The 24,836-nt window shown below is 41.1% G+C and overlaps 1 protein-coding gene across 3 annotated transcripts in view; it reads right to left on the reverse strand.

The window, feature by feature from the left end:
- Positions 1-23,896, reverse strand: part of UTP20 (UTP20 small subunit processome component) — a 100,276-nt gene extending 76,380 nt beyond the window's left edge. Inside the window, exons 1-15 of one of the 3 annotated variants that reach the window (XM_047788182.1) lie at positions 23,697-23,896; positions 22,688-22,768; positions 19,523-19,589; positions 19,275-19,407; positions 18,632-18,820; positions 14,665-14,746; positions 13,873-14,010; positions 13,050-13,205; positions 12,354-12,500; positions 12,128-12,262; positions 10,903-10,980; positions 8,589-8,767; positions 1,995-2,150; positions 1,760-1,848; positions 175-280 (exon numbers count right to left, since the gene is read on the reverse strand). In XM_047788182.1, coding sequence (XP_047644138.1) covers positions 175-280; positions 1,760-1,848; positions 1,995-2,150; positions 8,589-8,767; positions 10,903-10,980; positions 12,128-12,262; positions 12,354-12,500; positions 13,050-13,205; positions 13,873-14,010; positions 14,665-14,746; positions 18,632-18,820; positions 19,275-19,407; positions 19,523-19,589; positions 22,688-22,768; positions 23,697-23,741 — 1,781 coding nt within the window. In that variant the 5' untranslated portion in view covers positions 23,742-23,896. Of the gene's footprint in view, positions 1-174; positions 281-1,759; positions 1,849-1,994; positions 2,151-8,588; positions 8,768-10,902; positions 10,981-12,127; positions 12,263-12,353; positions 12,501-13,049; positions 13,206-13,667; positions 13,817-13,872; positions 14,011-14,664; positions 14,747-18,631; positions 18,821-19,274; positions 19,408-19,522; positions 19,590-22,687; positions 22,769-23,696 lie in introns of those variants that run through there. The other 2 variants (XM_047788183.1, XM_047788184.1) reach the window with 2 other exon arrangements.
- Positions 23,897-24,836: the final 940 nt, after the last annotated feature.

The following is a 24,836-nucleotide window of genomic DNA, read 5'->3' on the forward strand; positions in this document are numbered from 1 at the left end:
TGAATCTGTATTTCAAGACTGTATCTGAAAATGTGCTTATTTTAATTGGATGATTTAAATCAATAATTCCTATGTGAGTACAGCTTCGTTAAAAAACAGATCCCAGGTTCTGCAAACACAGAAGCCTCTATCTTTCCTTCATTATGAAGCTGCATGGAAGACAGGTTTACTCACAACACCAAGTTCTTCACACGTTCCACAGGCACCAGATGAAGGAGTTCAGAAGACTCTTCCAAACTCAGCAGAGTGTTTACAGCTTGACAAAGAACAAATAAGTTTCCTAAAGGCAAAGAAACCAGGAGAAACCTGATTGTTTATTTCTTTGACGTGAATCAGACATCTCATTTATCCAGCACTTGCTACTTACACAGTTCTTAAAGTGAATCTGTGTCTTCTACAGGACTACCTGTCAAATGCCAGAATGTAATAGCACCTGAAAAGAGGCTCCAAGCCTTATGTTTTAACTTTCTCAAGAGAAACGATACTCAGAAACAGAACAGAAGTGTATGTCCCCTTTACCTGAGACGAGGAGAAAATGGGATGGTTCTACTGACTGGTACTATCAGGAGTAGTGGCCTGTGAGAGGAGAATGGACCTAGACTTCTCAAAATCAACTCATGTTGATTTTATGACTACAGTTTATAAGAAGCCACACCTCCAATGGCTACTACCCATAATCCACTCAATTTATATTACTTAGACAATCATTTAATCCTAGAGCAGAGGTCAGAATACCTGCTTTTAAATTGCTGTTCTCCAGACTTACAGTTGCCAAGGGAGAGGGGGAGGAAGTGGGATGGACTGGGAGTGTGGGGTTCATAGATGCAAACCATTGCATTTGGAGTGGATAAGCAATGAGATCCTGCTACTGTATAGCACAGGGAACTATATCCAGTCACTTTGACAGAACATGATGGAGGATAGTGTGAGAAAAAGAACATATATACATCTATGTATGACTGGGTCACTTTGCTATACAGTAGAAATTGACGGAACACTGTAAATCAATTATAATGGAAAAAATAAAAATCATAAAATTAAAACAACTAAATGAATTGCTATTCTCAGCTAGTGGGAGGAAATGGACAAGCAAATGGACAAGGAAATAGTGTTTGGGGCAGGGCAGCCGAATTATTCTGCCTGGATGAGTCATGAAGCCCTCCTAGAGTTTCTGTGCTTGAGCTGGAGGGCTTTTTTGGGGGGGCTAATCACACCACACGGTATGTGATGTGGAAGTTCCCAGGCCAGGAATTGAACCTGCGCCAAAGCAGTATCCCCAAACTGCTGCAGTGACCATACCAGATCCTTCGCCACAAGAGAACTCCTGGAGCTGAGTTTGCAAAGCTAAGTAAAAGTTCACCCAGTGATGAAAGGACTCCAGGCGCAAGAAAGGGCAGCCACGGGGTGTACAAGAGAGCGGGGAAGCGCATGCCTGGAGCACAAATGTACGCCAGGGTCAGCTTGGGCGAGGGAGATGGGGAACAAGACACAAGCTGGGGCTCAAAGTTGAGTCTGAGCTCTCCGACCATGGCAGCCCGCCGATCCTCTGCCTTTGGACTCGGCTAATGTTCAAGCTGTCCCGACCTTGTCACGTTACCAAGTACAAGCACAACGCCTCCATCTTAGCCTTTTTCCCTATTTACAGACGGGCTTTCTGCCAGGACACAATGTTCGGACTATTCTCCAGGATCCGTGTGTTGAGTTACCCTGAGCGTGCCAGAAAAGACAGGCCAGAGAATCAATGGCGACTCTAACTGACCTTTTCCAAAGCTCCCTCTGTCAACAGTCACGAACAGTGACTCAGTGAAGCCGGTGACCAGGGGTATCACCTTCTCCTTCTCCAAGGGTCTGTCCAAGAAATGGGGAGAAAAAGGGAAATGCTCAAACTGGCATTCAATGGCTTCTTCATAAAACAGAAAGAAAAAAAAAAAAAACTACTCTTTTTATCAGCATGCTAAAACACCTTTCAAATAAAACACAGTTGATCTTCTTACCTAATATGAGGTAACACGACAAGGGCTGCCCAAGACCATGAAAGGTAAGTAGTATCATTATTTGGGGGTAACTGAATTATAGACAAAAGATGATCCAATACTGAGATCTGTTCTTTTCCTCCCTTGGACCTGGTCTTCTTCTGTCTTATATAGGATCTGAAGGAAGAAAAGACAAATATTTAAAACAAAAGAATGTAACTGCTCTTTCCCTTTGAAGTTTGAAGTAAAATCGGTTCCTTTCCATAAGTGGAGTATCAGCAGGGAGCAGAGAACTGGGAGTGATGACTGAATACCAATAACTAAACAAATGTGGGTCATTTACTGATTTTTCAGCAAAGACTTTTTCAATCCCGTTGCTTTTACTTTCATCTATGTTCTATTTTAATTTGCTTCATAAACTAAAGAAAGTATCTTCCAGTTTTAGGTACTCTTTCTGCATTTTGTGCTGATGGACACCTTTTTAAGAACTGGAGAGGTAGTTTATTGGCCTGAACTAATACCCTCTACCACCCCCTCCTTTCTGACACGAATTCTACTGCTTCACAAATGCAGAATGATGTTGCAAAGGAATCGTGGTGAGTTTGATAAATGTCACTAAAATGACTATGACTTAAATGTAAATGTAACTTTCTCTGCTGCTTTAATCTGATAAACAGTTACTCACCAATGTTTTCTTTTCTTTTTCTTTTTTATGGCCTCACCTGCAGCATATGGAAGTTTCCAGGCTAGGGGCTGAATCAGAGGTGCAGCTGCAGGCTTACTCCACAGCCACAGTAATACTAGATCCAAGCTGCCTCTGTGACCTACGCCGCAGCTCGCAGCAACGCCAGATCCTTAACCTGCTGAGCGAGGCCAGTTTGAACTCGCATCCTCACAGACACTATGTCAGGTTCTTAACTAGCTGAGCCACAAGAGGAACTGCTCAACCATATTTTCTGATAAAACATTCTGTTTTAGATACCTTTTTCTTTTTTTTTTCTTTTCTTTTCTTTTTTTTTTTCTTTTTTGGCCATGCTTGTGGCATAAGTTCCTGGCCCATGGACTGAACTTGCGCCACAGCAGTGACAACGTCAGATCCTTAACCACCAGACCACCAGGGAACTCCTCCACTTGGGCACTATTCTGGTTTGCCACTTTATTTTTGCCAATGAATTATATACCTCAGTCCTATTTAAAAGACAAATCTAATGGAAAGCAAAGTTATAGAAACAAGGAAAATGATCTGTTCTTAACATTTATCCTCCATGGCCAGTTTGGTGAACTTGCTATGGAACAGAAGTAGAACATCAGGTTTTTATTCCCGTGCTCTACCATTAACCAAAAAAGTTGCCTTCTCTTTTGTTTCACATTTATCAGGATACTGAATGTTCATAAATTTTGTTAGATAATTAAGTTAATTTTATTGTTAATTTCTAAAAGTCACTATACCTTGATACCCAGTGTTTTTAGTATTAACCATGACTCAATAATCTGCAAAAATCTTACAAATAGAATATTGAGATGCTTTATAAAGGTAGGTCATTAGTTGCCATCTCATCCCCCTGCCAATGAGCTCCTCCCATAAAACCCACACTCCTTACCTCATCCTGTAAGGCCTAGTGTGATCTGACTCTCACCCCCTTCACTCACTTCCCCTCATTCCACTCACCTCCTTACTCAGTGCTCTTTACTCGCACAGACACACAGCCTTTCCTCTTGTTCCTTGAACATACCAGGCTCATTCCCATCCCAGAGCCTTTGCAGTAACTTCCCTCTGCCTGAAAAGCTTTTCACTCAGCCTTACCTTGCAAGGCTGGATGCGTCCATCATTACACGGGACCAAGGATCCCCTCTGGACAGACGTAGTGCTGACTCTCTTTTTTTTGGTCTTTTTGTCTGTTTAGGGCCACACCCACTGCATTTGTCTTTTTGTCTGTTTAAGGCCGCACCCACTGCATTTGGAGGTTCCCAGGGTAGGGGTCGAACTGGAGCTGTAGCTGCTGGCCTATGCCACAGCCACAGCAACACCAGATCCAAGCTGCATCTGCAACCTACACCACAGCTCATGGCAACACCAGATCCTTAACCCACTGAGCGAGGCCAGGGATCAAACCTGCATCCTCATGAATGCTAGTCAGATTCATTTCCACTGAGCCATGACGGGAACTCCTGTCTGTCTACTCTCTCTGAATGCCTCGCTTTATTTTTATCACCATCTAAAATTACCTCATTTGTTTATCTGCCTCACATGCCTCCCTCCTCAAGAATGTCATCTCCCCCAAAGAAGAAACTTTTTTCTTTTTCATCATTAAATCCCAGGGCCTAGAACAGTGCCTGATACAATAAATATCTGTCAAATGACATAATACCAAGTGCACCACAAAGGAACTCCTCTATAATCTCCTTTTATTCTCATAACAAATCTGTGAGATGAGTGGATGGACTGTGACCAGGAATATTCAGACAAAGGTGACCATTCATATATGCATTCTTGGGGGTGAGGCAAGTTTTCTCAGAGAAAGAAACACAGAACCTGTGGCACTTGCCCTAGGTTAATATGCCTACGTTTATTTATTTATTCTTATCGTGTCACATTCCTAGGAGGGTTTGAGACAGCTGAGATGGTAAAGCAAGAAGGTTTGACCTGAGCCCCTTGGCCTCACCTCACGGAAGCCGACAAAGCAGTTTCACTCCCACTGCCCAGAACCCAAAACTGTGGCCACTTGCAAGGAACGTGCCTGTTGGAGACTGGCTTGGTATTGCAAACATCAAAAGGAAACGTCCAAGAAAATAATTCTACAGGAGTTACTCATTACCCGTTCCTCAGGAATCAGAGCTTAGCAAAGTCAAAAACCAACAGGGTTCTGTTAATAGGTTTTGCTAGAGAAGCTACTTTGAAAGTGGGCAGAGACCAACAGGTGAAGAATCTTTCCTCCAGAGTCTCATGCTGATCAGAATCAAAAGCCAACTCTGCTGTGTGACCGGGGGACAAGGACACCAACCTTGAGGAATGCTGCTGTGATACTTCAACCTGCGTACTCAGCACAAACTCAAGGAACGCAGCAACACGTCTGACTAACCCAATAGAAATAAGAGTTATTTATTCCTATGCATGTATTCCTATCTATAAACACATAGGAATGATAAGGGAATTGGTTTCTGGATCTTTAATTTCTAGAAGTATGCTCATTAAACTATTTAAAAAATAGTAAGCAGAATCCTATCAAATATTTACATAAACTGTATTTTCAACTTCCAGAGAGTATACACTGTCTTTAATGAAATTCAGAAAGTAATCCATGGCCCTTTTAACAATTCAAACAACGCAAAGGTATATAATCTGAAAGTTAATAGTTGGAGGTCCCATTGTGGCTCAGTAGTAGCAAATCTGACTAGTATTTGACTAGTGTCCATGAGGATGCAGATTTCATCCCTGGCCCTGCTCAGTGGGTTAAGGATCCGACACTGCCATGAGCTGCAGTGTAGGTCAGACGCGGCTCGGATCCCACATAGCTGTGGCTGTGGTGTAGCCCGGCAGCTGCAGCTCCAATTCAACCCCTAGCCTGGGAACTTCCAACATGCTGCGGGTATGGCCCTAAAAAGCAAATAAATAAATAAATAAATAAATAAATAAATGCTAATAGTCATTTCTTTCTTCCCTTACAATCCCGATATAAACAAAGGTAACAGTTTTGTCTATCTTTAGGGAGATGTCGAGTCTCCCCAAATTGACCTGTAGATTCAGTGCAAGTCAAAACAAAAATCCCTGCAAGGTTTTTTTGTAGATATGGACAAGAAGTTTCTTCTAAAATGTATACAGAGGGGCAAAGGACCAGAATAGACGGAACAATTTTGAAAAAGAATACGGTGGAAGAAATTTTTTTCAGGATTTCCAGATTAATTTAAGCTATAGTAATAAAACATAATGATGGTAAGTGTGGTAGTAGAGGAGGACAGACACAGAGATCAATGGAACAGAACCAAGAGCCCAGAAATAGACCCACGCATTTATGTCCGGCTGATTTTTGACAAAGGTGCCAAAGCAGTTCAATGAGAAAGAACAGCTTTCTCAACCACTGTTGCCAGAGCAGTGGACAGTCACAGGCAAAAAAAGAAACTTGGCCTAAACCTCACATCTTACATAAAAATTAAATAAATAGATCATGGACTTAAATGTAAAACATAAAATTACAAAACTGAAAGAAAAACAGGAAAAAATACTCAGAACCTAGAGTTAGGCAAAGTATTATTAAACTTGACATCAAAAACATTATCTAGGAGTTCCCGTCGTGGCTCAGTGGTTAACGAATCCGACTAGGAACCACGAGGTTGCGGGTTCGATCCCTGGCCTTGCTCAGTGGGTTAAGGATCCAGCATTGCTGTGAGCTGCGGTGTAGGTCGCAGACACAGATCGGATCCCATGGTGTAGGCTGGTGGCTATGGCTCCGATTCCACTCCTAGCCTGGGAACCTCCATATGCCGTGGGAGCTGCCCAAGAAAATGGTAAAAAAAAAAAAAAAAAAGACAAAAAAAACCCCCCAAAAACAAAAAAAATTATCCACAAGGAAGAGTTGATAAATTGGACCTCATCAAAATTTAAAATTTTGATCTGTGAAAAATATTTTAAGTGAAGAAAGATAAGCTATAGACTGGGAGAAAATATTTGCAAATCACATATCTGACAGAAGGACCTGTATTAGAATATACAAAGCACTCTCAAAACTTAAAAGTAAAAAGCAATCAAGTTAGAAATTGGGCCAAGGAAATGAACAGATATTTCACTAAAGACAATATGAATATGGCAAATAAGCACATACTTAGCCATTAGGAAAACACAAATTAAAACCTCAATTGAGATATCACTATATCAGACTAGCAAAAACAAAAAACCCTGATAACATCAAATGCTGGTGAGGTTGCAGAGAAACTGAATCACTCATACTGCTGGTGGGAATAGAATATGGCACCACCACTCTGGAAAACCATTTGGTAGTTTCATATAAAACTGAACATGGGGAGTTCCCATCACGGCTCAGCAGTTAATGAACCTGACTAGCATCCACAAAGACACGGGTTCGATCCCTGGCCTCGCTCAGTGGGTTAAGGGTACGGCATTGCCATGAGCTGTGGTGTAGGTCGAAGACATGGCTTGGATCCCAAGTTGCTGTGGCTGGCGTAGGCCAGCAGCTACAGCTCCGACTGGACCCCTAGTCAGTCCATGGCTAGGGAACCTTCTTATGCTGCAGGTGTGGTCCTAAAACAAACAAACAAAACAACAACAACAAAAAACACAACTGAAGATGCACTTAACATATAACTCAACAAGTTCACATTGGGACATTTATCTCAGAAAAATGGAAAGCGATGTGCATGAGTATTTACAACAGCTTTATTCACAATAGGCAAAAACTAGGAATGCCTAAATGTCTTTTAACAAGTGAATGATTAAACAAATTGCTACATCCAATACCATGGAATACTACTCAGTAACAACATACAAAGACGTTTAGCATAAAAAAGAATAGATTACTGATACACACCACAACTTAGATGGGTCTCATGGGAATAAGGTTGGAAGGAAAGGCCAATCTCAAAAGGTGTATTGTATAATTTCATTTTATAATACTCTTGAAGCAACAAAATCACAAAAATGGAGAATAGGATTAGTGGTTACCAGGTGTTAGCGATGGAACAGGGAGTGACAGGGTGAGTGTGGCTATTAAAAGGTAGCACAAGAGACCCTTGCAGGGATGGAAGAGCAATGCATCTTGACTCTGGTGGTGGCTGTGAATAGATGAGATAAAACCGCGCAGAGCTATATACCCATACACATAGACAGAGATGAATGAGGTAAAACTGGTAAATCTGAATAAGGTTGGCGGATTGTACCAACGTCGATTTCCTTGTTGTGATAGTGCAGTAAACTTATGGCAGACATTGCCACTGGGAGAAACCAAGTGAAGGGTGGAACTATGGAACTGCTCTGTACTATTTCTTGCAATCACACGTGAACGTACAATTGTCTAAAAATAAAAGGTTAGGGAGTTCTCATTGTAGCTCAGTGGTTAGTAACGAACCCGACTAGTATCCATGAGGATTTGGGTTTGACCCCTGGCCTTGCTCAGTGGGTTCAGGATCAGGCGTTGCCATGAGCTGTGGTGTAGGTCACACACATGGCTTGGATCCCATGCTGCTGTGGCTGTGGCGCAGGCTGGCAGCTGTAGCTTCCATTGGACCCCTAGCCTGGGAACTTCCACATGCTGACGGTGTGGTCCTAAAACAAACAAAACAAAAACAAAAACAAAAGGTTAAAAAAATTAATCGTAACCTCTTTTTTTTACCTACCACCCTCCTGATATTAACCAGTTTAACCTGTCTGTGGGTCCTTCCACATGTCTTCCTAAGCTTATATGTACATTTGGTTGTAACTGCGCAAAATGGGATGATACTACTTGTACTCTTCTACGACTTGCTTTTTTCACTTAACAATATATGGCAAGACATCTTTCCAGTTAATGCACAGAGATCTTCAGTTTTTACAGTATTCTCAATGCACTGTTTTACATGGAGAAATTCATCACACAACAATACCGGAAATGAAGACGCAGAACTTACCCCACAGTCTGTCGTAAGAAAAGCAGAGGGTACTTCTCAATCGCCATGGAGCCAGCGGTGGGAGGTGCTGCTTTGTTCAGAATAAGCTTGGCCAAAATGGCCAGAGCATCATCTTTGACTGCAGCCTCATCGGTCAGGAAGCAATTCTCAATATATAAGAGAAAGCTGGGTAGGAAAAGCTAAAAATAAGGAAGAAAATATACTTAATAACAGATATACATTTCAGAACACCTAATGAAGGCAAGAGTCTAACATTTGCACAGAGAAAAGAGAGACCATAACCAAAGACTCAGGAATCGCAATAGCACCAGACCTCTCCACACGAACAATGGAGGCCAGAAGACAACGGGGCGATGCCTGAACAACTGAGGGAAAAGGACAGAACCTGGAATACTATACCCTGTGTACTAGCGACATAGTGTGAGGAGAGAATAAAGACACTTCTAGATGCACTAAATCTCAAAATTTTACTTCTATTCACCCTTTCACAGGAACGACTGGAGAATGTGTTCCAGCAAAACAAGAGAGTAAACTACAACAAGAGACAGACACGGGACCCAGGAAACAGGAGAAAGGCACGTCCTAGTATGACATCTATGTGGTAGGCAGAGAAAGTGACCCATTCAGACTTGATTGGCTCAGGGGGAAATGGCTCCAAAACAGAGAAAAGGAAAAAAAAGCTGCTAAGCAGCAATCTGTCAGTTTGCCATGTGAAACACACTCTATGACGCAGCTGGAAGACAGACTCATGGACCAGCTATTCAGGGAAAAAGACTCCAGTTTTTAAAGAATGAGGCAATTGACAACTTCAGGAAAAATGAGAGGGTACACGGAAAAGGAAATGTAATCATAAAATACTCCTTGCTTGTAAGGATTAAGCATATGGTGAACATGAATTCAACCAAAATTTGTGCTATGACTCTACTGAGAAGATGAGAGGTGTAAACGAGCCAGAATCCACCTACCACAGAAGGAAGCCTACAGAGGAGAACTAAAACCAGCCAGTCAAGGAAAAGGCAGTATACTTAGAGGATTTTAAAATATTAAGTAAATACCAGGAAGAAAAAAAAAAAAAAAAAAACAGCTAAAAATCATCAGATGTGGTTGTTCCTTCCTGGTAAGGAAGATGGGAGTGGGACTCAAGCAACTGCTTTTAGCCTGTTTGACCTTTTAAACTACATACATAGGACACTCTGATAAAAACAAGTTGTGTTTTGTTTTTTTGTTTTTAAAAACCAAAGGGAATTGGGAAGAAGGAAAAGATCTAGTTGCTAAGAAAACCAGAGAGTAAAGGGCCTTCACTGGGCAGGAAGGACCATGGCTGGGGTATGTATAAAGAAGTTTGTTTTTTGGAGTTCCCGTTGTGGCTCAGAGGATTATGAATCTGACTCGTATTCATGAGGATGTGGGTGCAGCCTCTGGCCTTGCTCAGTGGGTTAAGGATTTGGCATTGCTATGAGCAGTGGTATAGGTCACAGACTCGGCTCGGATTCCACATGGCTGTGGTATAGGCTGGAGGTTGCAGCTCTGATTCAACCCCTAGCCTGGGAACCTCCATATGCCCTGGGTGTGACCCTAAAAAGCAAAAAAAAAAAAAAAAAAAAAAAAGGGAGAAAGAAAAGTTTATTTCTGAGATGAATGAAAACATGTATTATAAATAACTAAAGGAAAAAATAAGAAGAGATACCAAGATAGATTTCCAAGAAGTATATTATAGGATCACCAATTATCAGGAGGGGCAAAATAAACTTAGGATTTGATGAGAAAGATTTATACCTCATTAAGAATGTGTACATATGTATGTGTGATTGGGTCACTCTGCTGTACAGCAGAAAATGGACAGAACACTATAAACCAACTATAATAGAAAAAATAAAAATCATCATTAAAAGAAAGATTTCTATGTCATTCTATCAGGTGACTATTTGGTAGCAATGAAATGAATCCATGAACTTCCTCCTATGCAAACTGTTTCAGAAACTATTTTCTACGCTTCAAATTCTCATGAAAGTTCCTTAAATCATTTTTTTTCTAATTTATTGCATAGTTCTATAACTTCCTAAGAGATTACTAAAAAAAAAAAAAAAAAATTGGTTAGCCAATACCATTTAAAATGCCTTAGAAGTTTCACTTGTGACCTTGAATTGGAATATAATTGCCTTAAAAAAAAGTAGACTAAAACATCAAATACTTTCTCTACTTCTTTCAAAAAAACCCCAAAAAACAAAAATTACAGGACCTGGAAAATTGATTATTTTATCATGACAGATTCAAAATGAAACAAAACAAATCCAAGACTTAATATCTCACTCACCTGCTCAAACTGCTTCATAGCAAACATGACTTCCGAAAAATCTAAAGTTAAGCATCTTTCAAATCCACTCTCAAAAATCTGTGGGTCACAGGCAAAGAATATTAAAGGAGGTACAAAGAGAGTACTTTCCCACCCCTGAAAATAAAAATATCCAAAACCTTCAAGACCTTCTAACTTGCAAGCAGAAAGTAGTGGGATGCTTGATACAAGTGAATAGAGTCCTGGGAGGCAAAAAGAACTGGATTGCTAACTGTGCCACTGGGCAGAGGGATACGGCAGGTGGGAGACAAAGGACCGGGCCCTCCTCCCCAGGAAAGAAAGTAGAGTTAACGAGTAATGGGCAAGCTTCCCCCTGGATTCTGTCCAAATGCATAGCCTTCTCCAAAGGAACTTAATATAAAGGACACAGTTTCTGTGTGACGCAGGGCTCTGCCTAAGAGCTGCTCCATTCTTTCCCAAATACAGAGAATTACAAAAGGGCCGGCAGCACGGCTTTATCCCATCCTCTGTACATTACGCTGCTGCACTGCACGAAGCGAGGAAGATCTTTGATCTATTTTCAATCCCACTTCCCTCCAATTCATCTCCTAACGTACTACAATGCAAGTCTCATTAAATCTCCACTACTTGGAGGATAAAACTCAACCTTTCAAAGCCGAGCAGAGCCCTTCTTGGATAGATTTTTGAGTACATCTTTGCTCTTCCCTCTCCTAGAGTTTTTAACCCCTTCCCTGACTGAAGACTGCTTTTTAACCTTCAAAGACCATCCAAAATATAAATCCTTTGACAATCTTTCTCTGGTCCTTAACCCAGATACAATTAATCTTTATGTTTCAATGTGTAATCTTCATGTTTCAATGTGCTGTCAATGGATCAGTTAAACAGATTGTAACTACATACTCCCAGGGCCCCACTTCCTTAACAATGGGAAAAAAAAAAAATCACAGCCTTCCCCCTGTCCCAAAAGTGTCCACCCTGTAACATCTATTCCTTTACCCAGCACTTTCTAAGTGAATGTTTGGTGAATATTTGCTGAACAGATTAGCTTTCATCACACTTTAGTTTGCTTATTTCCATTACAACATGCAATTCACATCTCCTTAACAAGATTACAAATTCCCTGAAGGCAGAGCCTTTGCCAAGCTTCATGTGCATTCCCCAGAAGGCTTACTCTATGATAAACATATTATTAACTACTCAATGAGTATTTGCTGAAGTGCATTACTTTTTCTATGGTTTCTTTGATGAGGGTCTCTGGCAAGGAGACGTTGTCACCTAGGATCAAGGCAGAAATTACATCCAAGAGGGTCTTCCGGCAAGAAGTGGAGAGATGGGCTACTTGTAATGTTTGGGACAATACCTGGAAAATAAAAGGAAAAACAGTGCTCACTTAGCAATCAGCTTCTAATGCACAGGCCCTAAACAAATATACCAAAATGTTGGGGTCTCACCTTACAAACATCATCAGGTTTGGTTATCTTTGATCCTTTTCCATGTTTTACAAGTATCAGGTACGTTTCTAACAGCCTTTTAATCTGCTCAGAACTTTCACCACAGTTAGTTTTGGTTACTTTTGTATGGAGATCCAGGAGTGATTCCTGTAAACAGAGAATTTAACAGAGAGAATAACCATCAAATATTAAGCTCATCTGTTAATCCAATAAGGAAAATACTGTGTGAAGCATTCCAAACTTCACATTCTTTTGCTTTGAAAGAAAAAAAAGATGCATTTACTGGGAGTCACAAACAGCTCACACTTCTGGGGGCACTGAGTGTTTTTGTAAGTATTTCCTCACAAGCCTCACAGGCAGGGAATACTATTATTACCCCCATTTTCCAGATGAAAAGACTGAGGACTGGAGACTTAAATAACTCTGCCTTGTCATACTAGCCGTAAGTGACCCAAAGCCAGGATTCAAACAGAGGCCATCTGGCTCCAAAGCCTGTGCCCTTAACCACTGCTCACGACTGCATAAGATGTCAAATCAAATAAACACAGTTCAGGGGGTGGAGGAAAGGAAAACCTTAACAAGTGTGTGAAGGTGTAACGACAACCATTATGAAATACCATCTCTGGAACACCAAGAACACCAACAATCAACCCTTGGGCTCCCAATTACATACAAATCCTTAAAATTAGAACTCACCTGCAAACATTCAAAAAATATACCAAAATGTTCCTTGTGGATGCAGAGTGCAGTGGATTTGACCATGTTTTTGAGTGTTTCTCCAACTAAAATCCATGGAAGTTGAATTTTTGTTTCAGTAACTGGTCCGAGCTTTTGCAAAATTAGTTTCACTGCCTGTGGGAATCAAGAGTCATGAAAATGAACATGTACACTCTCGTTCTTAAGTTATTGTCCCACTCTGATCATTTCCCCACTCCCTTAAAATCCAGTCTGGGATAACCAAGGACATGCAGCGTGGGTGGTCAACCACATGTCCCCAAAGAACTTCCAAATCAGAAAGTGGGATTTTATCAGACAATTGCTCACCCCTCACCATCCTCTCTCACTAATCAATTCATATTATCTTCTAGCATCCAGGATGAAGACAGCAGTGATTTTTTTATTAAGTGAAAAATACCTAATGACCCAGGGCTGACATTAAGTAAGCATTGTCTTCAAAGCCCTAATGCTCCCCATTTAGTGTTTTTTTATTTCTTCCAGGCAATCTTCTTGCCGTGTCATCTGTGTAAATCTTTTATCTATTGTCTTTTGAATCCCTTTCCACATAGACCCTGGGTACTCCTCCTGGTTATTTACCTTCTCTGTACAGGAGTGAAACATATTTCTAACTCCTTTGCACATTTCAAAGAGCAACTGTCCAACTCCTTCTACTTTTCCTGGGTGTTCATCGAGATCAAGGAACATTAAATTGAGAAGTGCATTTTTATCAGAAACCTAAACAAAATGCAAATGGAAAATTCTGTTTACAACATAAACATAACCAAATAAAGAATTATATTACCTTCTCTGTACAGGAGTGAAACATATTTCTAACTCCTTTGCACATTTCAAAGAGCAACTGTCCAACTCCTTCTACTTTTCCTGGGTGTTCATCGAGATCAAGGAACATTAAATTGAGAAGTGCATTTTTATCAGAAACCTAAACAAAATGCAAATGGAAAATTCTGTTTACAACATAAACATAACCAAATAAAGAATGTGTATATTTGCCGTTCTATAGATTCCTATTTAAATGTAATTAGGACAAAATTCTGAAAGGAATAGACACTTGCAATGCCTTCAAACCACTCCAAGAATACACTATCACTTGTAATGTCACACAAAAGATTAATTAATTCATTGGTATAATATGGAGGTATGTACCAAGAAAAACTACATAAGATAATATTCTTTTAAAGTAAATTATATACTTCTATTTTACAAGTATAAAATTTAATAGCAATGATTTTTTTAATTACAAAACCCTCTAAAAACAAATATAAATGACACTATGCAATCCGTTCCTTCCAGGAAATTGTTATAAAAATTCCCATTAATCTCTCTATTCATGTACTTACCGACATGAATTAGAGGATATCCATATTCAATAAATAACAATAAAAGAGTGACCAAAATTGTTTCACATTAATCAGCAAAGACAACCTTATGGTGAGATAAACTCAAAAGAGTAACTGGTTTCTATTCATATATATAAAAAATTTGTCCATAATAATCATATTAAATAGGTATCTGCTTCTGTTCATCCAATTCTTGAGGGTTAATGAGGAATAAACACATAAATTATCAAACTAACCTTTCTCATCAAAAAAGTAAAGCTTTCAGCAGCAAAATTTCTTATATGTAGTTTTTTATGAGCCAGGAGTGTACTATACATTCTATAAATGAGAAAATAAGACATGTTTAATTGATCGACCTTTTAATACAGATATACTACACGTCAACGGTATCTCAACACTGTGCAAGGTATGCAAGGAAGATGTAGCTGGTATAAAATAAGTAGTTTAAACCCTCATTCCATTACAACACCCATGTGTTAAACAGAAGACTGACGGTCATAGACATTAAGGAGCCTAAGATGAGGCGTTTTCATTGTGGTGCAGCAGAAATGAATCCAAATAATATCCATGAAGACACGGGTTCGATTCCTGGCCTCCCTCAGTGGGTTAAGGATTTGGCGTTGCCATGAGCTGTGGTGTAGGTCACAGACACAGCTTGGATCCCAGCTTGCTGTGGCTCTGGTGTAGGCCGGCAGCTGTAGCTCCGATTCGACCCCTAGCCTGGGAACTTCCATATGCTGCGAATGTGGCCATAAAAAGCCAAAAAAAAAAAAAGAAGAATCCTAAGATCAGCTGTGCTGGTCTTACAGGAAAGACGACATGGATGTAAGGTAGAGACTCGTGGTGATCCCTGAAAGACACGACGAACCCAAGCAGGGACTGGAGTGTGTATTACTGATATCAAAGCGAGCGCAGACATGGGGTGGGCAAAAGTGATTCCAGTCAAGAAGTAACAGAGAGGCTGCTCTGTCTAAAGGAAGAAGGGTGATGTGTGTGGGGAGGGCAGCTCTGATAAAGCTGCCCAGGTAAACAGGTAGCTCTGAACACTAAGCAAAGGCATTTGGATTCTAGTTCACATTTAAGTCAACACTTACTATCTAATCAGTACAACAATTCTGCAGGGTAGTTACTATTATTACCCTCATTCTATAATTAAATTTGGGGCAGAAAGGCTAAGCAATCTACTCAAGATCACTGAGCCATATAGCTATGACTAAGTAACTACTTGTATAATCCCATAGTTTAAAGGGGTCTCCCAAATGACAGAAGAGCATGGAATACATCTCTCCCGCTTTTGTTTTGTCTCCACCACCTCATGGTTCCTTACTGATAGCAGGTACTAATAAATGTTGGTTGAATAAGAAATGAATTTCTTCAAAAAAAGAAACTGGGCAGCAGTATACGGTACAAAATAAAAGAAGAAAGAAGCTGACAGTCCAACTAGGAAGTTGCTCAAGTCTCACAAGCTTGAGCAAACAGGAGCATAAAAAAGGCCAATGGTAGGGGGAAATGGCAGAAAAACAGACCCAAGAGACATTTCAAGAGTCCTCATGTGGAGTTCCCACTGTGGCACAGCGAGTTAAGGACCCACTGTTGCTGCAGCTGTGGTGTAGGTCATGGCTCATGAATCAGGGCCTGGATTTGATCCCTGGCCCAGGAACTTCCATAGGCCGTGGGCACAGCCAGAATGGAGAAAAAAAAAAGTCATTGCAATGGAACCAAAGACTTGAGTGTCCACAAGGCCCTTCACGGTCAGAGGCCCCACTACCCTCCCTCTGCTATCTCCCGATGACTCTCTCTCCCCCGTACACGCTGCTCCACCAACTGGGCCTCCTCCCTGTTCCTTGCTCACAGCAGCCACATGCCTAAGATGGTCTCCCCCTGCTAAAATGTAAACTTCATGAGAAGAGGGATTTTTTTTTTACTCGTGACTGCATCCCAAGTGCCTGACACACAGAAAGGGTACAATAAGTAGTCTTTATTGGATTGAGTACGTGAATAACAGCTTCAAGAGGACTTCGAGTCCCTGAAGACAAATGAGCCAAAAATGCCTCTTAAGGCACAGTGGAAATGAATCCGACTAGGAACCATGAGGTTGTGGGTTCGATCCCTGGCCTCGCTTAGTGGGTGGGATCCAGTGTTGCCGTGAGCTGTGGTGTACGTCGCAGACGCGGCTTGGATCCTGAGATGCTGTGGCTCTGGGGTAGGCCGGTAGCTACAGCTCCAATTAGACCCCTAGCCTGGGAAACCTCCATATGCCACAGGTGTGGCCCTAAAAAGACAAAAAGACCAAAAAAAAAAAAAAAATCCTCTTAGGGGCCAGATCTCAGTGATGGGGAGAAGGATGGCACCACTGTTATTATATAGGGTGACCAAGTGACCGAACAAGGCCTGGCACTGAATGCATATTTACTGAACACATGGATGAATGAAAAGAGTTGGCTTGAAGAGCAAGTGTTGACTTTGATTTCAAGTGAAAACATCCAGGCTGCTGAACATGTCATACTGAAAGCAAAGAGATTTAGAACTGGAGAGACTCGGGAGATATCAAAGTAACAGCAGAAGCCATGAAACCAAATAAGCTATGTATCCTCCCAAGATCTTGCTGGTCTTTAACAAAGTAATCTTGGTTTCTAGCAGATTTTATCAAAACCTTCACAGAGAGCTAGTAAAGGGCAGAAAAATATTTTTCTCATTCTTTGTTCAAAGGAAGGCAGGGTGAAGGGAGGTGGCAGAAAAACAAAACCAAAAATCCTACCCTATACCCATACTTAAACTGGGAGAAGGTAAAAGTTTAATCTTAGGCATTCCTGTGGCAATTTAAGTATATAGTAATAATCAGGACACCAAGTGGAAAAGTCCATCTAATCCCAGGTTGAACTAGATTATAAACAATCTTTGCCTTACTTTAAATAAAACACTGCTACAAAATTCATTTTCTTTTCCTGTCCACAGCTACGCACCAACACTGAGTGCTTCTTTTGGCTTAATAAGTATGTTGGGGCTGAGGAAATGCAAATACTTAGGATGGGGTTCTTGAAGAAGAGTCTTTAAGTTTGTAGAGAACACCATTACATTAAAAACGAATGATTATAACAGAAGTTTTATAACATAAGTGGTACACAGAAGGCCGGGGGGGGGTTCGGAATACAAAGCTTTCACTTCTGACCAAGGTGCCTGGCCATATCTGTGGAGCTTATGGAATTCAGGTCAGGCTTTGATGATGCGGGGGCTGGATTTCAATGGCTGGAGATAAGAGAAGGTCAGATCAGGTCAATGCAGACTGCTGGAAGAGACTATGGACCACTAAAGCTGGAGAACCAACTTTATATGTGGAAATGATAAGAGAGGGAGCTGGAAAGGTAGTTTGGCATCAGACTGAAGCCAGGGAAAAGGCAAGTGAAGACCCTATTGAGGTCAGGGAGCCATGTCAGCAGGCACACCTGCCAGGTGTTATGCACATTTTAACTAAAACCAGGTGGGAGTCAGAGAGTCTCTCCTGGTTGTCAGTATCAATAAAAACTGCCCTTGACCAAAAAAAAAAACTTACAAAACTTAAATGCTAAAAAATACCACTGTAGAAGAGAACCATTCTATGTAGGGGCCCCAAGCACACAGTTGTTTCCACAGAGGCGATCCTGACTATTCAACACATATATAATTGCTTCTGCTTTCAAAACTGATGCAGATGGAGTTCCCATGGTGGTGCAGAGGCTAATGAATCCAATCAGGAACTATGAGGTTGCAGGTTCGATTCCTGGCCTTGCTCCGTGGGTTAAGGATCCGGTGTTGCCACGAGCTGTGGTGTAGGTCACAAACATGGCTCGGATCCCAAGTTGCTGTGGCCGTAGCCGTGGCGTAGGCCGGCAGCTACAGCTCCGATTCGACCCCTAGCCTGGGAACCTCCATATGCAGCGGGAGCGGCCCTAGAAAAGGCAAAAAGACAAAAAACAAACAAACAAACAAACAAAAACACAAAAACAAAACTGATGAAGATGGGGAGCAGGACAGACTCTGCAAATAGGCCTGAGAAACCTTTTGGAGACGACAGAAATGTTCTTATACTGGATTGTGGCGATGGTTGCATAGCTTTATAAATTTACTAAACAGCACTAAATTGTACATGAAATAAAATCTTAAAGCCAAAGACAAAGAGAAAGAAAGATAAGAAAAGAAAAACCCACGTGAGAGAGAAAGGGTCACCTGTATATGTTGGACATGTCCTTCGCCATCAGCCTCCACAGGTACTTGTACAGATAGGACAGCGACGTGAAGGCCCATTCTAACAACTCCGTGTCCTGAGTCTCCAGGATTGAGGTGATGGTCAGGAAAAAATCCTGAAAATGGGGATAGAAGTCCATCTGCAGATCACGTGCCAACTGTACCACCAAACTGAATGACAAATAAGGACAGGTTAAGTGACTCTGAGACATGTACAGAAACCAAATACTGCAAATCTATTTCACAAGTGATAATTGATCACTTATGATGAGAAGATTAATTAAACCGATACCAAGTCTCAGGAGTCATGTAAGTTTTTTCACATTTTATGAGTGCAGCAAAGAAATCAAGCGAGAATGAGAAGGTACATTCCATCACAGGTTATGATCAATATTCCTAGGATGTCAAAGAAAAATGGGGTTCTTATAAAGCAAAAAACAAAAGCATAAAGGTATACCCCAAAGATTTTGTCTTACTATAATATATTAATATTTTAGCATAAAAAAAAGGTAAATTCCTGTGTCAAAATTACAAACACCAGATCTAAAGCATACATAGGTATAAAACATAACCTTTCTTAAAATCCAGATAAATATTGACAACTTTTCCTCAATATACTACTTACTCCAAAAGGGGCTGATAGGCATAACTGTTCCTGATTTGCAAGTGAGTCTTCAAACTCTGAACTATCTCATTTTGGTGATAGACCAGCTGATTGAAGGACTGGCATTTGTCAATAACTTCTTTGTAAAACTTCCCTGGGTGGGAAAAGAAAAGGAGTAAGTTCTGCTTTTCCATCACCACTATTTAGCTGTTTTGATCATATACAGTGGAAATGATGGGTGAATAAAATAGAAACAAAATAGAAAATACCAAAGTGTTCCGTAAGGTTCAATTCTCTCCACTTCAGCAGACCTTCAAAAAAGTAGGTTTCAACTTCCTGCCAAGATTAAAGCAGTTCATTAATTAGCCAACTCAAATAAAAACTATGATCTAAGTAAATTTTACTTCCTAAAATCAACAATGAAGTACTTACACAAAATATACCATTTTAATTTATTGATAAAATACATGGAAATTTCCATAATAGTCTAAATAAAACAATCATCCACAAATCAACAAATGAATTAATCGGGAGTTCCCGTCATGGCTCAGTGGTTAACAAATCCGACTAGGAACCATGAGGTTGCAGGTTTGATCTCTGGCCTCGCTCAGTGGGTTAAGGATCCGGCGTTGCCGTGAGCTGTGGTATAGATTGCAGATGCGGCTTGGATCCCGAGTTGCTGTGGCTCTGGTGTAGGCTGGTGCCTACGGTTCCGATTCGACCCCTAGCCTGGGAATCTCCATATGCCGCGGGAGCAGCCCTAGAAGAGGCAAAAAGACAAAAAAAATTTAAAAATAAAAAAGAATTAATCAATGAAAAAAGCAATCAGGTGTACAATATGGGCAGAAGATTTAAACCTATGTAACAGTCACACTAAAATTTTTTTTTCTGTTTTTCACAATTTTAGGCTGAGAAAAATGTGTTGACTCTTACAGTTCTTTCATTCTGCTTTTGGAAATATGAATGCTACAACCTCACAGAGGAGTAATCTGGCATTTCTATTTAAATTAAAATCAGTATGTCCTTTAATCCAGCAATTCCCCTTTTGGAGATACTTTATATAAAATTTGTTTTTGTTTTTGCTTTTTAGGGCCACATTCGTGGCATATGGAAGTTCTCAGGCTAGGGGTCGATTCGGAGCTACAGCCACAGCAATACAGGATCCAAGCCAAGTCTTTGAACTACACCACAGCTCATGGCAACACCAGATCCTTAACCCACTGAGCGAGGCCAGGGATGGAACCCAAATTATTATCATACATGTGTACATATGTATGTGTACGTATATTTGTGTGTGTATGCATACAACCAGCATGTCAAATCTACAATTCCAAAAATGATAAACCCTTAAATTGTGCTTTGGAACTCCTTAAAAAATAAAAATGCAATATAATCAAAAGTTAGAATAGAGAGAAAGGAGAATCCCATTAAATTGTGTTCAGTGACTCATAAGACAGAAGGGAAATACATCTAAGTTTAAAACCTAACCGTAGAAGGCCTTCCTGGCCTAGCACCATGACTGGTACACATCAGCTGTTTGTGATAGACTATGTCCCTGTCCCTTTGCAAAGTGACCTGCAGCCCCACGACAAAGAGATAAAATCTATTTCCTTACCCCTTGAATCTGGCCTGGTCTACTTAGCTCTGACCAGTAACATGCAAGGTAAGTGACCCCAAAAGTGCCAAAGCTAGGCTTTGTAGCTTTTGCTTTCACTGTCTTGGAAAGATTCTGCCATCATGAAAAGAAGCCTACTCTAGCTTATTGGGGAATAAGAGGCCATGAGGACAACCAAGACCAACAAGCCCCAGACAGAGGTGTGATTGAGGCCATTCTGGACCATCCAGCCCAGGATCCTACTCTTGGCTCTCTTCTCTTGCTAACTACACTCCATCCCTCAGTACCTTCCATCTCTCCTGTGCCTTAAACTATAAAGCACATGCCACATGCTAAATCTGTAATGCTAGTTCCAAATCACCTATATTCCTCCAGATCCATACATTCAAACATCGTGTAGACACCATCATCATTTGGATGGCACAGCTATATCGCACTCAAGAAGCCCCAGACAAATCCAACCTGTGCTCTTCTTCCTATAAACCCATCTTGCTGAATGATATCCTCAACCACTAACCCATAAATTTTAACCCATTCCCTTCCTCCCCACATATTCAGCAGGTCATAAGTCATTTCCATTCTGCCTCTTTACTATCTCTGGAATCTTTTCCTTCTCTCCATCTTAACTGCCACGACCATGAACACTTCTTACTTAGATGCCTACTGAATCCTCACGACTGCTTGCCCTGACTCCAGGCCTGCTCTTCCCTCCACACTAAAACCAGCGAGATCTAAAACTTACACCTGATTATGTCATTCACTCCCCTGCCTTATAATCCTAGAATGACTTCCACTAGCTTCAGGATATAATCCAAACTTAGCCTGACATATGGAGCCCTTCATGGTCCTTGATTATTTCTTCAGCTTTATCTCTTACCAGCTACCCTCTCATCCCACCCTCAGTCACCATCAAGACAAACCAACATCCCGCATGCAATTCTAAGCACACTGAAATACTCTGCAGTTTCTTGTTCGTGACATGCATGATTTAGTCTCTGTTCCTTTATAAAGCCTTCTCCTTCAGGCTGAAACATCCTTTCCTGTTCTCTTGCCCATGCTAAAATCCATACAAACCAGACTCAATTCAGGTATCACCTTGTCTACTTCATCTTTTTGACACCCCACCTACATCCCTGAAGAATCTAGATTAGGCTCCATTTACTGTGAGTTCCCAAAGCATTACGTGCCTACCTAGATAACATCATTTAACACGCTGAATTTACTCATTAATAGAAACAAGGCATTCAAAGAGACAGTGAGAAGACTCTGACTAGAGCCAAGAGAAAAACAGTAAAAAACTGAGGTTGAATTTCTAAGTTAAAGGCATGTTATACAGGACCTTAAAAGGCTATAGAAAAATAATGACGATGTAGCAAAAACAAGACTTTTGAGATGAGGTGAGACTGAGTTACAGCATAATTAGCACTGGAAACAATGTGGTTGGGACCCTTTTTATAAAAGAGGAAACTAAGCCCCAAGAAAATGACTTGTTCAAAATCTCCTTAAAATTGTAGTTTCAGCAGTGCTCAGAATGCACATGGGAAAACAAGAGGATGGAATCCAAGAGTCACCTGAGAATTGAGTCAACATCCTAACACCACATCACTCACGCGATAGAAGCAACGAGCCATACACGGCTAGGGAACATTAGAATTTTTACTTTAAATCTAACTTGTCACGTGTGGCTACTGTATGAAACATTATTGGTCTAATGTTATTTCATGTTCATAAAAGAATGGCTTGAGAAACAATTCACTTCTCAGAGACTAAAAAACCAACTATAAATACTTGAAGATAGGCTAATTTAACATTCTCTTACCTCATCGTAGCTTGCAGTTCTATCGATGCGGTGAATAATATCGATATTCACATTTCCCAGTCGTTCAGCAAATGTAAGAAACTGTGGGGGAGGAGCATATTTAAAATACATCATCATTTAATAGTTATCACATCTTGAATATCTGTTTGAGTGCTGGATAATAATCACATGTGGACAATTTCCTCGTGAAAGTAGAAAGTTAAAAGCTTTAACACGCCTCCTCATGTTCTACCATTAGAAATAATGGTATGCTTCGCTTGCAATCTCAGACTTGTATTTTTAATCAATCATAAATGTAGAACTGAGTTCTGAAAATGGAAGCAGACATCACTTATAAATCACAAAAGATAACTTTAAAAACGAACTGAAAGACATAGTCCTAAATAAACGTACCACACTACTATACGAAGAAAATATTTCTATGGATATAGTTGCCAAAGTTGTTTCAGTTATATCATTTCAAATAAAATTTCCATGTTAGACGGTGGTGGATGGACCTAGGTGAAAGTTGGTTATGTGGCCTCGCTAAAACTGCTAGGTTTCATACCCTGCTACATGCACAGGAATCTGGCTAAGTCGTTGCAACAGAAGTGCTTCTGAACGTATACAGACCTATGGTTGTTACAGTAGCAAAGAAACCTTCAAGGAGCAAAGAGATGAAGTGCTGTCCTAGCCAATAGTTGGAAATCACTCACCTCCTTTCACTGGTCCGCCCCCCCCCCCCAATTCGGTCTTCAAGGATAAAGGAACAGGAAAAAATTCCTAAGCGATTAATTAGTCTGTGGTACTGAATTTAACCCTGGACCGAAGAGAAGTCTCAGGCAGGCCAGAACACACAAATCATAGGCGAAATCTGCAGTTCAGGCTTCTTTCCCCATCCCATGTTTACTATACCGGGAGACAGAGACTCTGCCAGAGCTTCTAGGCCTGTGAATCACGCTCAGCCCAGAGCACTGTAGCTCCGGAATCCCGCTAAGAGCCAATCGCACCGCCAAGTTCCCTCGCTCACCCGGTACGTGTTCTCGGTCTTGTGGGAAACGGGCTTTGTCTTCATGGCTGCAGAGGAGCAGGGCCCGCGAGGACCTAAGGAAGGGTCGAAGGGATGCAACCGACGGCAAGGAAGGGAAACTGGCTCACAGACTTGCACTCCGATTCCCACGTACTCAGACTCTTTCACGTGCGTCTGGAGCCCCTGGGTGCCGCCATGTTGGAGGCGGGGAGGAGCCTGAGCGGGTCACGTGGGAGGAAGAAGCAGTCGGAGCAGGCGCGCCCGCGCAGGAGCGCTGTCGGGAGTTGCAGACGCTCAGTGGGTATGTGGTTATGGAGGTTCTTTTTTCAAAAAAACCCACCACTTTTCAGTAAAGCTTTAAAGAAAAATGTGTATTTTATCATGAAGGAAAACACACTCGTCATAATTAAGAGCTAAGAATGGCTACCCCTCACTTTGTACCCTGCACAAAGCAAAGTTCTTTACATTCCTATCACAGAGAAGCGCATTGTGGACGTTGTGTGGAAATAAATAAGGTATATCTTTTTAAGTCCCTGTGGCATAGGAAGAAAGCAGGGATGTGCAGCTGGTGAGTGGTGAATGGTAATCTGACCGAGGCCACTCAGCTCCAAAGACTGATTTTTTTTTTTTTTTTTTCCCTTGCCCTGTCTGTGGCGTGAAGACGTTCCCGGGCCAGGGATCTTAATAGCGCCACAGCAGTGACAACCGCGGGGTCTTTAATCCTTAACCCACAGCCGCCAGGGAACTCCAGATGTGATATTCTCCCCCCTTTTTTCTTTTTCTTTTCTTTCTTTCTTTTTTTTTTTTTTTTTAAGGGCCACACCCATAGCGTATGGAAGTTCCCAAGCTTGGGATCTTTAACCCACTGACTGAGGCCAGGGGTTGAACAGGAGTCCTCATGGATAATTGTTGGGTTCCATACCACTGAGTCACAATGGGAACTGCCCCCCCCCCTTTTTTCCGCTGCTCCCTAGGTATATGGAAGTTCATGGGCCAGGAATGGAAGCCAAGTTGCAGCTGAGACCTAAGCCCACAGCTATGGCAATGACAGAACCTTAACCTGATGCACCACAGCTAGAATATCCAAGAATTCCAAGAGTCTCCAAGTCTGACATTCTTTTTTTGTTGTTGTTGAAATCA

This window comes from Phacochoerus africanus, chromosome 7, assembly GCF_016906955.1.
Source record: "Phacochoerus africanus isolate WHEZ1 chromosome 7, ROS_Pafr_v1, whole genome shotgun sequence".
Lineage (NCBI taxonomy): Eukaryota > Metazoa > Chordata > Mammalia > Artiodactyla > Suidae > Phacochoerus > Phacochoerus africanus.